At 41.3% G+C, this 14,728-nt stretch overlaps 1 protein-coding gene across 2 annotated transcripts in view; it reads left to right on the forward strand.

Moving 5' to 3' along the window:
- Nucleotides 1-26: 26 nt before the first annotated feature.
- Nucleotides 27-14,728, forward strand: part of scube1 (signal peptide, CUB domain, EGF-like 1) — a 115,564-nt gene continuing 100,862 nt past the window's right edge. For both annotated transcript variants that reach the window (XM_005742638.1, XM_005742639.1), the window contains exons 1-2: nt 27-197; nt 6,534-6,656. In XM_005742638.1, the coding sequence (XP_005742695.1) occupies nt 110-197; nt 6,534-6,656 (211 nt within the window). In that variant the 5' untranslated portion in view covers nt 27-109. The remainder of the gene's footprint in view (nt 198-6,533; nt 6,657-14,728) is intronic.

Below are 14,728 nucleotides of genomic sequence, written 5' to 3' on the forward strand. Positions count from 1 at the left end.
CACACACACACACACACACACACACACACACACACACACACACACACACCACTCAGTCCAGTCCAAACCCCCAGAAAAGCCGTGCTGAATCCTCACACCGTCTGTCAGCATGGGGAGCGCTTGTTTTTCTCGGGACTTTTGTTTGTTCATCCTCCTCATAAATACTTGCGGGGTGATGGGGAATGCCGGACTGGCAGGTAAGCGCTCCCCTTTCCTCTCTGTCTTGCTTTATTGTCAACCATTAGTACTTTTGTGGTGGCTTCTGTCTTGCCGGCTCCGATGAGGAAATGATGAGTGAAAATCTACTTGGAATATTGTCGCTGGAGACTTTAAAACAATCTTTCAAATATCCCGACGTCTTTAAACTTACCTTTTAACTACAATCGCATTGTGTATTAATACAGCAATGACATTACATGGCACTTGTTTTCATGTGACATAACAGCGCTGTGTTGATGCAAAAACTACACTTCATGGCACTGAAAACTCGCGATTGCGCACTATTTTCGCTCGGTGTGAATTTAACTTGGGCGTTTCATAAAAGCATACTTGATCTATTAAGCTAAGTGACACCACTTTGGCAGGACCTCTGCTTTACATCACCGTTTTCCCTCTGTGCGGCATTTGTGACGCGCAATTGGGTTTAGTGGTCTCCCAGACTTCACCGGAACTTCTGTTTCCTGCGCGCAAAGGTCAGTTTCAGTCGGAAACCACAGCTTGATCTATGGTCTGGGCTCTCGTTTGCTTTGATTTGGAGTGAGAGCGCTGCCTGTTTTCAGGATTTTACTCAGGGGGTGAGACGGCGCAAGTCATTTAACGAAACGTAGCATCTCGTCTCCGGCTTTCCAGAGCTGGAGGAGGGGACGAGGAGGAAGGTGTGTGCGTGCGTGTGTGTGTGTGTGTGTGTGTGTGTGTAAATGTGGGGTGAGGAGGGTTGGTGAAGGTGACAGGAGGACCGTCAAAAGTCCCAGGAGGAACAGGCAGGCAGCAGGCGCCAATAACGAGCCTGTAGTAGCAGCAGCATATTGTTAAGACTCTCACCTCTGGGAACAGGGTGAGGTTATTGAGACAGCGAACCACGATGCAGGCAGCGCAGACAAACTCCTAAAATGCCCCCCTCCAATGATCTAATAAAATAAAACGCTACAACTTGGAGCTGAAACCCCCAGACCACTTTTTAGTTTTCTCTTTCTCACTTCTACACAAATTAGGTCCAAACTTTTTTTCTTTCCATTGGGAAATTATTTATTGGAAAATTCCTTTTAAGGTGTATTCATCGCCTGTAGCTAGCCTACACCTTGGCCTTTTGTATTCTGGTGGAAGCAGAGGACGAGGAAAGCAGCTCTGTGGAGATGGTGAAGGATCTGACAGTAGGATCCAACAAATCTCTGTGTCGGTGTTTGTGAGTCCCCCCCTTGTGTGAATGTGTGTGTGTGTTTATTCCCTCTGTAATAAGCTGGCCCTTTGCCCTTGGATTGAGGCCCAGATGTGACCAGCTCCTCTATCAATAACTTGATCAATTGAAGAGCTGTTAAGCCCTTTGCTCTCTGCATGTCATCTGCAGCTGCACCATGACGGGAGAGCTCTCCTTCACTGTCACACTCTCAAGCAAAACAAAAAGGTAAAATGAACGATTTAAAACAGCAAAAGAGCCAAATTAGTCACATTAAAGCTGAATAAAGCAGCACACATCATTTTATTCAAATCATTTATAGACAGCTGGTCGAACCATGGGTTTAACCTGGAGCTTTACAATCTTTTCTCTCACACTTTGATCCATCGAACAGAATAGTCTGGGTTATAATATCTCAAACTGTTTTCACTTTTCTTATTGTCTAACAAAAGTGTGTCTAATAACACAAATGTCTGACATGATGGACGAGTAATTACTCGTCTTTCATTTGCTTTTATTAATTTGATGGTTCTCACAATATTTTCTCGAGTTCGTGGATACTTGACCTCTATACAATACAATCTGTGCCAGAATAGAGCCTGAGTACAGTTACCCGGGTTTTTAAGTAGAAGTTTGAGTTACATATGTCCTCAACATTGGTCGGGGCATCTGATTAGGATGCCTGCTGGAGTTTAAGGTGAGCTGTTGGTCAGGAGACCTTGGAGCAGACACAGGATAAGCAGGACAGATCATGTCTCCTGGTTGTCAGGGTAAATGGTAAATGGACTGGTACTTATATAGCATCTTTATAGCACCTTTCTACTCAAGCTGGGCACTCCCTACTACACATTTCATTCACCCAATCATGCACACATATATCCTACATGCACATATATGGATCGCAGGCAACTGTGGACTCTGTCTTTTGCCAAGGACACCTCAACTAGAGGAGCTGGGGATCGATTCACCAGCCTTCCAGTTGGTAGACCACCCACTCTACCGCATGAGCTGCCTCATCAAGGAATGACTTTCAACAAGACCTTAACATAGAATCAGGTTCATCGAGCTGTCCCCAAGCCCAGTCATGAACAGCTCTCCTTCAGCAGCTGAGTCCGGCTATCTGAGACCAACCAGTGGTGCATCTAGGCAGGTTTTTTTTAAATTACAGGTGTTCAGTTGTTAGCTTTGCACCACTGGTTCCTGAACTCATACAACAAATGACGTTTCCTCTCATGCTGAGCAGGATTACCATTGCAACAACACATCAGGGTAAAACCCCATCCTGGAAGTCACGAGACGAGTATTCCCCTAGAACAGTTCACTGAGCTCGTAGCACCTCTGCACAGACAATCTGGGCCCAGATAAACCAAAGCAAAAATATAAAAAACTAACAGCTGAATTCTGGCAGTAATGTATGAGTGAAAATAATGTCATTAAAGTGCTTTTCTACATAGAGAACTTTAATGCTTCAATTCATTTTTTCATGATGAAACTTCCACATTGGTAAAATTATAAATGAAGGACTTTCACTTGTTGCAGTTTTAAGTTTTGTTGCTTAGACCAAGAATGGAAAGCATTCCTTAAATGAAGTTCACAGACTGTGTGGAAATGTGGAAGTTGAGTGCTGGAACATTGTTACACTGTTACAGTATTAAATCAGTGTGTTTCATCAGAGGTATCAGTGGGTGCTTGAACCTCAACCTGTTTCCACGCTTGGCCACTCTGTGTTCACGTGACTGGACGACACATCGCACAGAGTAGCTAGTTTCACTTAGAGCTGGGCGATATGAGATTTTTTCATATCACGATATGTTTTTTTCATTTCAGGCGATAACGATATCCATCACGATATAAGCCAAATAACTATATTTGTAAGATTTAAATGTGCCGTTGCTCACAAGTAAAATGTGAAATAATCAGCAGCTTGTTTTGATTTAAATATTTATTTCCCATAATAAGTTCAACAGGGTAGATGTACTTAAGGAACATGAGACTTTTTCAGATAAATAAAGGCAAATATTGCAAACTACACAAAAGGCAGCCGCTAAAGCGTTTAAGTTTCAAAATAGAACAAACGAAACAGACTAAATTGTCAATTCCACTTAGAAACAAAATATTAATTCTACAAATAAATCTTAGTTTGTTTTACAGAAGAACAGACAAAACTGACTAACTTTTGTCAATATCAAATAAACTGAGAACTAAAAGGAAATTCTCAATCTCTCCTTGTTGTATAGCTTAGCTTTTCAAACAGTTTTAACAGTTACTTTAGTCTGACAAAAGCCGAATGACGAATTAGCGCTTCCAGTCAGAGACTGAGGCTACGTCCGCACGTACACGGGTATTTTTGAAAACGGAGATTTTCCGTTTTCGTTTTAAAAATAATCCCGTCCACACATAAAGGCAGAAATGAAGGAAAACGCTGCTATGAACATGCCAAAGCAGCAGGTGGCGCTAGATTCCTAACCGTGCCGAAATGTTGGCCAATCAGAAGTCTAGAAGCCTCGGTGGGAAAAAGTAAACAAAGCTGCGGCATAGAAGCAGAACCGAGTCGTATGTGTGGAGGGACAGTAACTGTGTGTATATGTAAGCATTTAAACACTGCAGAGAGTAGAATTAACAGTATTGTAGAAATTCATTTCACCGAAACAATAACGTGGCGCACAGTGTGACGCATGCACCAGTTTATTGTATTTCCAGACTTGCTTTCGGCACATTTACAGTGCACGCTACTCTGTTTTTTGTCAGACTTGAAATAGCCGAAATACCTTCACACTACGGAGCTTCTATGGCTCTTCTGTTCGACAATCTCTCCGGCATTGGAACCATCATCTGTTTTCTCTTCGGTCACGCTCGGTTGATTTTTCTAGTCGGCACACTCATTTCCTCCATTACGCGCTGGCTCCATTACCCGCTGGCTGCTTCCCAAACAAACACACGTGCGGCTTGGCACTTGTGCTGTACGTAACAAGTCACGCGACGTGACGCTGCGGCTGTGATTGGTTCGGCTCTGCGCTACTGAATTTGGATCGGCTGACCTTTTTTTTTTTTTTTTAAGAGAACAAGAGCGGCGAGGTCTATCGCGATAGCTTAATTTCTCTATCGAGTAAAAGTTATATCGCGATACATATCGTTATCGTTCTATCGCCCAGCTCTAGTTTCACTCATCAATTCTCTTATTGTTCATATTCAACAGCAGTCACTGCTCGTTTGAGAGAAGAATATGAAGAACCCAAATGTGTCAGTGGGAATATTACTATCAAACTGATGCACACTACGTGTTCATAACAACTGGTTTATATTTAAATAACTTTAGCAATGATTTTATTATCTCTGGGCTCTCTGACATGTACTCTGCTACATGTACTGCAGACAGTGCTGAGAACAATACAGTCAGAGCCCCCTGCTGGGCAAACTTTGTAATTAAACAAGCCAAAGCATCCTTTTCTGAATCTGTTCTGTATATATGTGTTGTCACCAAAGGACGCTCCTGTCTCGGTAAAGTGCAGCAATGACCACTTGCTCATTGCTGCAAGTGTATCCAACACAGGAGCTTCCTGTTTAATAAATGGAAATACCCTTTTTGAATACAAGCACGCTCATCCACACAGGTGTGTACACAGGTGTTCACTGTTCACAGACACAAACTAACACAAACCTGGCTGCTACCTCAAAGTAAATTGTGTGCTGTCGATCCTGCGTGCTGCACAACAACTTTCAATATTTAGTATTTACTGTTATTCACACTTAGCTAGATTAATGCGATGGTGTTGTGTTTATTATGTTGCTCTCTTTTTTTGCTTGTTTTCTTTTTTTCTTTTTAAGTGCCCTTTCTCACTGTCCCTCTTCCCCTCTCTTTTTCTTTCTTTCTCCCTTTCCTGTCCCACAGCCATGTCTGTCCCGTCTGTAACAACTGAAAATAAAATAAATAACAACAACAATGGTCGATCAAATGGACCGATACGGCATGATGATGATCCATTTGATTGATTGATTGATTGGTAATTTATTTCAACATGTGAACAATATACAAGTACATTTAGAAAAGAAAATAAGAGAGAAAAAAAGTAGTATACAAAATACATACAAAAAAACGTTCTGATTAATTTACATGTTGAAAGGGAAGAAGTACACACTTATTTAATCCCACCCCTTTGCCATAAATTATCAGTTAATATTTAGTCAGCTTCCTTACTGATAACATTTGTAATAAAAATAGTGAACAGATTTCTGATATAATATATACTGTAATATCACATCATAAATTTTTATTTTTTTTTAAATAGAGACATTCACTTAATTTCAATATTTTCCTTTTCTTTATAGTTGGAGAAGATCACATTTTTTAACTCTTTTTGAACAGTTTTGTGTTTGGACGTTGCTTTAATTCCATATTCAGACTGTTCCACAGTTTCACTCCATGCACAGAAACACAAAAGCTCTTTCTTGTAGTACGTACCTTCATTGTTTTGAAGTTACAAAAACCCCTTAAATTATAACTTCCTTCTTTAAAAAAAAACATACTCTGAATATTACCTGGCAGTTCTTTATTTTTTGCTTTGAATAGAATTTATGCTGTTTGGAATTTCACTAGATCGCCAATTTTCAATATTTCAGACTGTAAAAATAGTGAGTTTGTATGTTCCTGTAACCTGCATTGTGGATGATTTGAATTGCTTTTTTTTGAAGAGTAAAAAGGGAATGTAATGTGGTTTTATAGTTATTGCTATTTTCATTCTGTCTGGAAATCGACCAGTTTGAAATGATAAATTACAGATGTATGTAAACGGTTTTATAATAGCCTCAATGACTCTCTTAACCACTATCATATCAATATCATGATGATGATTGATAAAGTAAATCTGTCGGGTATCTTTGTTGGCCTTCAGACAACAATTCTGACGGCTAAAGAACCAAACGGGACAGGCAAAACAAACAAACAAACAAACAAACAAACAAACAAACAAACAAACAAACAAAGGAAATACAAAAAACCTTCTGTAATTGTTAAGTTAGCTCACATGTGTAAAGTGATGACATCACATCACAACAATATATCAGTTATCACATGCAACACCGTGGACTTCATTGATCCAGGGACTCGCGTCTAATTAGGTGCTGATGTTTTGTGTTTGTGCAGATGTAGATGAGTGCGCAGAGGACTCAGACGACTGCCACATCGACGCCCTCTGCCAGAACACAGCCAAATCCTACAACTGCATCTGCAAGCCTGGATACAAGGGAGATGGGAAACAGTGCGAGGGTGAGTGCTACGTTTCCTTCGGTTCATCCCAGTGAAAGCACAATCAGTAATGGCTGGGATTTACGCAGGAATGTACCAGTTGTTGTAGAATATGAACGCAAAGCACATCTTCATGTTACTCCTCTTTGAGAGTGAGAGCACATCCAGAAGCAATAGGTTGAGACAAACAGCTTTAAGTCCTTAGTATGCTTTAAACAAGATGCCTGGCAGATCTAGCAATAGCTTGAAACAACCTCTTCATGGAGACGTTGATAGCGTTGGATCACAACCTAAAAACAGACTTTTCTAGCAGTAACACGTCTTTGAAGGAAGAGTAAAACACTTGGTTTGAATAATGGCTGCTATTTGACATCTAAAAGGTGTGGGGGTGGTGGTGCATGGTGGTTTCTAATACTATATGAGCATCTGACAGGCGGTGCTAATTGAACTATGACTCTTATACAAAGGTGTACAATGCAGCCAGTCTGGTGTTTCTCACACAGAGACTCGCTTGGGCAGGTTGTTAGGTTATTAACAGTTCTTCGAGCAAATTTGGTGATTCATTTTACTTTTTTGTTTTCAAGAATGACAATTTTCCATTTTATAATTTTATAACTTTATTTTTAAAGTCAGTTACTGCTAACTGGGTAGCAGGTTTCCATTGTGAAAGTGTTTGAGGCTATTCCACTGATTTGTCAAAGACGTTGCCTTGCTGTAAGATGTATAACAGGTTCATTCTACGCTGATCACAGAGGGACTATGACAATGATGACAGTGTACAAACTTTTCTAATAACACAGCAAATCTTTGAAAGTCTTTGAAAGAAGACTAAAATACTTGCTTGCTTCTGACTTTTTGACTGTTGTATCAAGAGTATGCTCTCCTCACATGAAGGATAGGTGATGTTCATCATAATTATTGTGAATTTGCTTAGATGTGAGTGCATGAACTGGGCCTCTGATGTAACCGCAGGATGGACAGCTGTTTCACAACCCCCACACCCCACACCCACAGGGTTCTCCTAATTAACGGAGAGAAAGCGACTTATTGAGGGTGTCGGGGTGAGAAGGGGGCGGCACCCGGCTGTGCGCTCACACCTCCACTCCTGCCTGAAAGCACACCACAGCTGGAGCCACAGCCGACTGCACAGATACACTTTCTCCATCTCTCACCCTCTGTTAGGTCTAGGCTGTCACACATTTATTTAAACGTGCTCACACGACCACTGTGATCATCTAATCTTTCCCACACTGGTTTAATTTAAGTATATTTATATTTCCTGTTTTATTGCCTCAGATCTGGTTATAATAAATGACATTTTCAGCTGACTATGAAATAGTCATCATTCCCAACAGCAATGATAATTCACCAATCAGAACTAGAGTCTAGGAACATGACAGGATCGCTGTGGCTGATCTGTAACTCACTGAGTTGGATAGTCACTTTAACTAGATTATGTAAACCAGGTCTAATCAGCTTGTTCAAGCTAAATTGCAGCTTTTTCATTCAGGTCCTCAGTGTGGGAATTTTTCATGGGTTTTCAATAGACAGTTGTTCTGTAACATCGGTCCTGTCTTTGTGTTTTCAGTTTTCTTTTCTAACTTCTCTTGTTAGACGCCTGCTAGCTCTGTGAGCTACTAGCTAGCTAACATTATGTGAAATTCCAGTGAGAAGTGACTGACTGAAAAAAATAATGCATCCAAGGAATGCTATGGAAAAACCCTCTAATCTCTAGTTGGAGAAACTCTTTGTCTTTCTGGCTTTGTGGGGTTTTTCTCATGCACAAGAGCTAGCTTAACTTTTTAAAATAAAATGCTACAACATCTACGGTCAGTAGAACATCTTCCACTTTTTACAGTGAGTTTAAAGCACAACAACAACAACTTGCCATTTGATCTTTCCATGAACTCTCTTCTCTACTATCAGCATGATCTCTTATCTCACAGTGATGTCATTTTTGGATGAACTGACCCTTTAGACATGCATAATTACTGACTGTGCACACTAATGTCTCAGAATACACGCGGATCTGTCTCTGTTTCTGTTTGCATAGACAGGGTGATTTATTACACTTGACACTCAGTCTTTCTAAACCATGTGTGCTGAATGACAACAGCTTCTCTCTCTCCTCTGAGAGGAGACGGCAGGAGGCTCCAGACTTTTCAAGGTTATGATGTCCCTCCGTAATGTTGTTGTCTGAGCAGATCTGTCCCATCAGCCACAGACACCTTTGAATCAGTGTGAGCATGTTTGTGAAGTGCACTATGGATGGACCTTGAATGTCAGCTAGGACATCACTGTTCACTGTGTACGTGTCATGCACTGTCCTCCCTTTGCCTCATGACTGTACATTCAGGTCTTTTAAACTCTTCACTGGCAATGAAGCAACAGCTCATGACAGAGACGCCAAATGAAGACAGATGGTGGATGGGAGTTGACCCTTGACCCTGGTGATTAGATATGGTCGCTGTAATTGGCCGGCTGTGTTTTCCATCAACAGGCATTACAGCCCACTTTGCTGGCCAGCGCCATTAGTGGCTCTGCTATTCCTGGAAGCACCTGGAAGCAGCAGAGTCTCTGTGCTTGCTCTCCGCAGCTCTAAGGTCATCTCTGTGTCTTTATTATCAGCATCACTCCATATCAGTGGATGATCACTCAGCAGTGTAGTGAAACATTCAGAGGATCATGAAAAACTGTGTCAAAAGAAGTGCTTATAAGAGACATTTTACTCCCCATTTCTTAAAAGTGCATTGACTGAGAAATTTATGATAGCCCAGACTGCTGCTCTCATTTGTCATCTTTCCCAGGTCCAGAGCACCTGTGTTTCAGAGACCTCCAGATGCACTCTTCATGCTTTGTAAATAGACACGTCTTAAGAACCAAATAAACCGTGGCCTGTACTGAAAGTAAGGGCGATGCTGTAGAAGCACTGGCACAAAAGACAGTTATGTGTATAGTGTCAAGTCTGATTTCTGAAGACTTCCATCTTTGCTTTTTGAAACTGGAGGTAATGGTCATGGGGTGGATCTGACCAAATCAAACTAATAAACATCTTAGCACAACGTAAGGAGGATGTGGGGTGATGGAGGGCGTTATGGTGACATCAGCATTGGCAAACATTGGGGGTTATAATGACCAATAAGACTGCATGCAACCACACTGTCAGTGTTTGCCCAAGTGATTTTATTAGTATGTTTCCTGTGCATAACTACAGTTTTCTGATGTTAACTCCAGTAAACAGATTGAAATATAATTGGCAACTACTGAAATGTTGCTGTGATGCAGGCTTTGTTGTTGCAGAGTGGCTGAGCTCTTTAACAGATCTGCTTTGCTGGTAAACACCTCTCCATTGCATTGAATTACTACAGACAGTAAATCCAATGTAAAGAAAATTCTGGGTTCCTGAAGTTGTTCATTAGCTGTTATTGCAACACAGCAGTGTGCTATGTCTGCATCAGGGGGTGCTTTCGTTATCCACTTCATGTCTTGATATACTATAAGACAAAACTGACCTCCTCAGCAAAGTCACCAGCAGCATTTTGTAACTCACAGAAAACACTGAAGAACCTGAAACTTCTAAGCAATGAGTGGAGCTCTCATTCTGTACAGGGGCGTTTTGCTCGCATGGTTTTTCTTGCCCCATTGGAAGGAAGCATCATTCTCCTTTAGCTGAATGAATGTGAATCATATGCTACTGGCTTTACAGTAGTTTAACTCTATAATGCCCTTTGTATCATATATGATAGACCTCTATCTCAGCAACATGATCAATACTTGCCATAATTTCAAAATGTTATGGACAAAACTTTTTTGCCTAAAATTAACGTTGTTAAGAAAAGTTGCCAAAAATGCCCAAAGTATCAAATGCGATATAAAAATATATAATAAATATATATTAACAATATAATAAATATGTCATACACAACATGATATAGCGAAAAAATGTTTGTGGATCTTGTGGTAAGGGTTAATAAACATCAGAACGTTCTGGATATTTTTTGATGGGTTGGATCTTACAGGGGAGATTTTACACTGATGCACTCTGAACACCAAACGATGGCGTGAGATCGTAGTGAAAGAATTGTGTTTTGTTCCTGTAGCAGAGTTCAAGATGCTTGGAGAACAAATGCCAAGGTACGCTGAAGCTTTTCTGGCAGCATGTGGTAGCCCAGCATGTTTGTCCTTCGTGTCTATAAACTTCATGACAGTTGTGGATCAATGTAAGGGGCCGCGGAGTTCTCCGAGCATTTGCTTGGTATGGCTCTCCTGACAGTGTGGCTCCGCATGGCATCGTCTTTTAAAGTGAACTATCAGCTTTACTTTTCTGGACATGAGTAAGAAGCAACATGTCACATTTGCATTAGATGGTAGAGAACCTTTTTTGTGCTTTCTCTACCATCAAAACACCTGGATGAGGATCTGACATCTGTGCTGCGAACACATCGAGCTTGACCTCACGTCCAAAGTTCTTGAGAACTTTGATGTTTCTTGATAAAAAAACACCTGCAGATATTTTACTGGAGAATTCTTTAGTTTTGAGAAAGTTTGTCAAGCAATAAACAAGTGTCCAAAGAAATCAACAATGTAGACTGATTTGGTTTTTTCACACCAAAACAATTGCAAAATCTTGAAGGTCTGGCTCATATTCAAGGTTGAAAGAGTTTGTATGGTCAAAAGTTCAGCTAAATATTGAAAATCAGTGTCAATACATGTAAAGAAACAACAAAGCCATAGATTATGTTGATGATGACATAACTACAACGCAATTTCGAGGTTCCAGAGGGAGTTGGCCTGTGCAGCTCCATTAGAAACCTCTCACTCTCTTGTGCTTTTGTCATGGCTGGGACTCGAGCTCTGGTGACCACGGGAGATGATCTGTGTGCTCAGTCTACGTTCGCGACATGTTGCACTAGAAATGAGCATTTCCAGGCCATATTTATCTTCACAAGGTTCAAATCCTACACACACGGATGCTCTCTTATTATCTCCTAACTTGAACTCTCCTCCCATCAGTACTGTGCCCCCACTAGAGTGATTGTCTAAAACGAGTGTGCCGACAACGCTCGCCACGGAAATTTGATATAGTGATTATGAGCGTTGCCCTGTCTGTAGACGTTTCCATTAGCTGATACAGTTAGCTTGTTATGGAAAAATGTGAACTTTTATCCCTGTGCTGTAAAATGAAGAGTATGTGGCGCGAGCTGCTCGAGCCTGCGTAACTGCACATGTGCTTGTGTGAGTGTGTGCATATGCAGAACGGGGCCAGAGCCGCAACACGTAGTAGTATTGTGCACAGGTTTCCCAAGCTGAAACTGAAAACATTCCCGGTGCTTAAAAGCAGGAGCACTGGGAATAAAAGAACCTTGGATTTCATAGTTCAGGGAAGAGAAACTCCACAAGATTAGTGAAGGTATTCCAATTCAAAAGAACCCTCCTAAAATGACAAAGATGCCTGTTATTTCTTTGTTTTATATCATGCACCATTCCTTCATCTTTTATGGAAAGGTTAGCTCCATTTCAGCGTGTGATGATCCAGGGAGTGAGTGACCTGGCTGCTGCAGAGCTGTGGGTTGTCTGCAAAGCCACCCTGTGGTTACCTGACACTTGTCACTTACAGGGTAACTGGTTTTTCCTAGTTGCCAGGAGGTTTCTGTTGTACACGTAACAACAGCGCATATTGAGATCTTGGTAAACAATGTGCACATTTGACTATTGGAGTAAGTGACAGCTGCCTTGCATCGTTGCCTGTTTCAAAACCTACACCACCCTGTCACGTACCTTTAGGTTAAGCCTAATTCTAACCACATTCTTCTGCTCTAAGAAATAAATCCCAAAATGACACGAGGAGAAGCTTGACGCTGGACTCCAGAGCGACGCGGTAATGACGAACACCCAACCTGCTTAACAAAGCCAGAGAAAGAGAGAAAAAGTGCATCTCATGGGAGGAATGGATGATGAGGGAGACAGAGCAGGTGGGAGGGCATGAAGACGAAATGGCAGAGAGATACTAGGCCATTGTCTGCCTGGTGTCTGCACCTCCGTCATCAGTCAGCCTCTCCTCACTGGCTACCTACAGACACACATAGATGATATAACTCAGCTCACACACTCACAGAAATCCATCCCACCCATCGCTGAGTGTGTTGCTGCACCTCCCGCTCTCGCTTGTCTGTCTTTCTGACACTTCCTTGCACACTCTGAGTGGAGCAGGTCAGATTCACCAAGGCTCCAGTTTTATATATAGATAACGAGGCCTTAAGGCAACATCTACAGCCTGCTTCTTGGCAATTAGTAATGCCACTCAGAAAAAGTGCAGAAGGAGGAAAGAAATGCCACACAGACTGTTACCGGCCTTCAGTCCATCTCACTCTATACAGAGTTGAAAGACAAAGCCCCGATGACATAAGCGGTCTTGACTTGGCAACCACACAGCTGCTTTGTGGCTCTGTATCCAACCACAGTCTCAGCCTGAGCGATAGACTGTGACATGTTATGGTTTCCAAACAAAGTACAAACTTTATGTTTCGTTTTCTCTGTCACCCAGACTCATGGATAAGCTCGCATTCATTTTGGGGGATGAAAACCTAAATCAGTATGTAGCGGTAAAGACTTTAGTTGGTTTTAGAGCAGTTGTCAATCAGATGTCCACTAAATACAGCCTCCATATGATATGGTAACTGGTAACTGTTTGGGATGTCGCAGTTTACTACATGATTGCTCGCTATACTGTTGTAATACATTCATGCCTCTTTGTTTTTGGTCCTCACCTGGGAAGTAGAAGTCTAAAAGAAGCTTCAGACTTACAATAAGCAAGCTGTGATAAAACACGTGACACGAACCATAAGTTTGCATATATCACGCTGACTTATCTGCCAGCTACTTGCAAACAAACAATGGAACTGTGCGAGGCTAACGGTGACTCTGTGACTTTAAAGGAAAAGTTGTGCCTTTGAAATGTGTGTTTTGTGTTACACAACTTGTACTTGGAAGACAAATGTTTACTTTGAAGATGAAAATGCTCTCGCGTGTTGTGTGAGGTTGTGAAGATTCACTACAACTTGGAGAGTAAATTGTGTTTGTAGAGAAGTGACTGCAGCAGTCTGTGAGTGACCAAAACAATCACATGCGGTTTTTGGGGGCAGCACTCTCGTTGCTGATTTGCTGATTTCCCCAGGCGACAGCCAGACACCACATTATACATTTTCCTCTAGCCATCGGAGGTTGTCAGGCACTAGGCTTGTGTGACCGAGGTTGTGGGTCTGTTTGGCTTCCACTAATGACTGTCTTCACAGGCTTGTTGCTAACTGTACTGTTTGTTTTGCGCCTGGTGGTAAATTCCCTTAAAGTTGTTTTGTTGGTCTGGTTGTGGCCAGCTGTTATTGACATTTGTTTGCCGTATTAGAAGATGTGGAAAATTCCGACACCAGGAGAAACGCCTGTCTTCTGATGAATCCGAGCTATTTTAGAGGAACAAGCTGGGCTCACACAGCACTTATGTAAGTAACACAAAGTACCTACAGAAGTGTGGTATACATAATCCAGGTGGTTTTAATATGATGGCTGAAGAATGTACAGTTACAATAAAAGCACAGGTAAACTTATGAGTTACTATTCTGTAAGCAGTGGTAGTGAGAGCTTCTTTATTTATGTATTTTTCTGGTCCTAAACCTAAAAAAAGATTGGCCTGACAGCAGAGAGCTTTGTCTACCATCCTACTGTTGGAAAGTCCAGGAACCACAACAGAGCCTGCAGTCTGAAAGTGAAGTACCCTGATGGGACCTGATTTTGTATGAAAATAAAATAATTTAAAATGAAATTCTTAATTCAACACAGAGTCAGTTAAAAGAAGCTTATATGGTCACTCCTGTTAATGTGGTGCTCTTCTGCAGCATTTCTGATAAACTGAAAGCTTTTCAACTGTTCTTTGATCTGAACTCAGCACCAGTGTTGGTCAAGTTACTTGAAAAAAGTAACCAGTAACTAATTACTGATTACTTCCTCAAAAAAGTAATCCCGTTACTTTACTGATTACTTATTTTCAAAAGTAATTAATTACTTAGTTACTTTTTAAAAACACGATTTACAACCTGAAG

Source organism: Pundamilia nyererei, unplaced genomic scaffold, assembly GCF_000239375.1.
Source record: "Pundamilia nyererei isolate P.nyererei 1_Seehausen unplaced genomic scaffold, PunNye1.0 scaffold00122, whole genome shotgun sequence".
NCBI lineage: Eukaryota > Metazoa > Chordata > Actinopteri > Cichliformes > Cichlidae > Pundamilia > Pundamilia nyererei.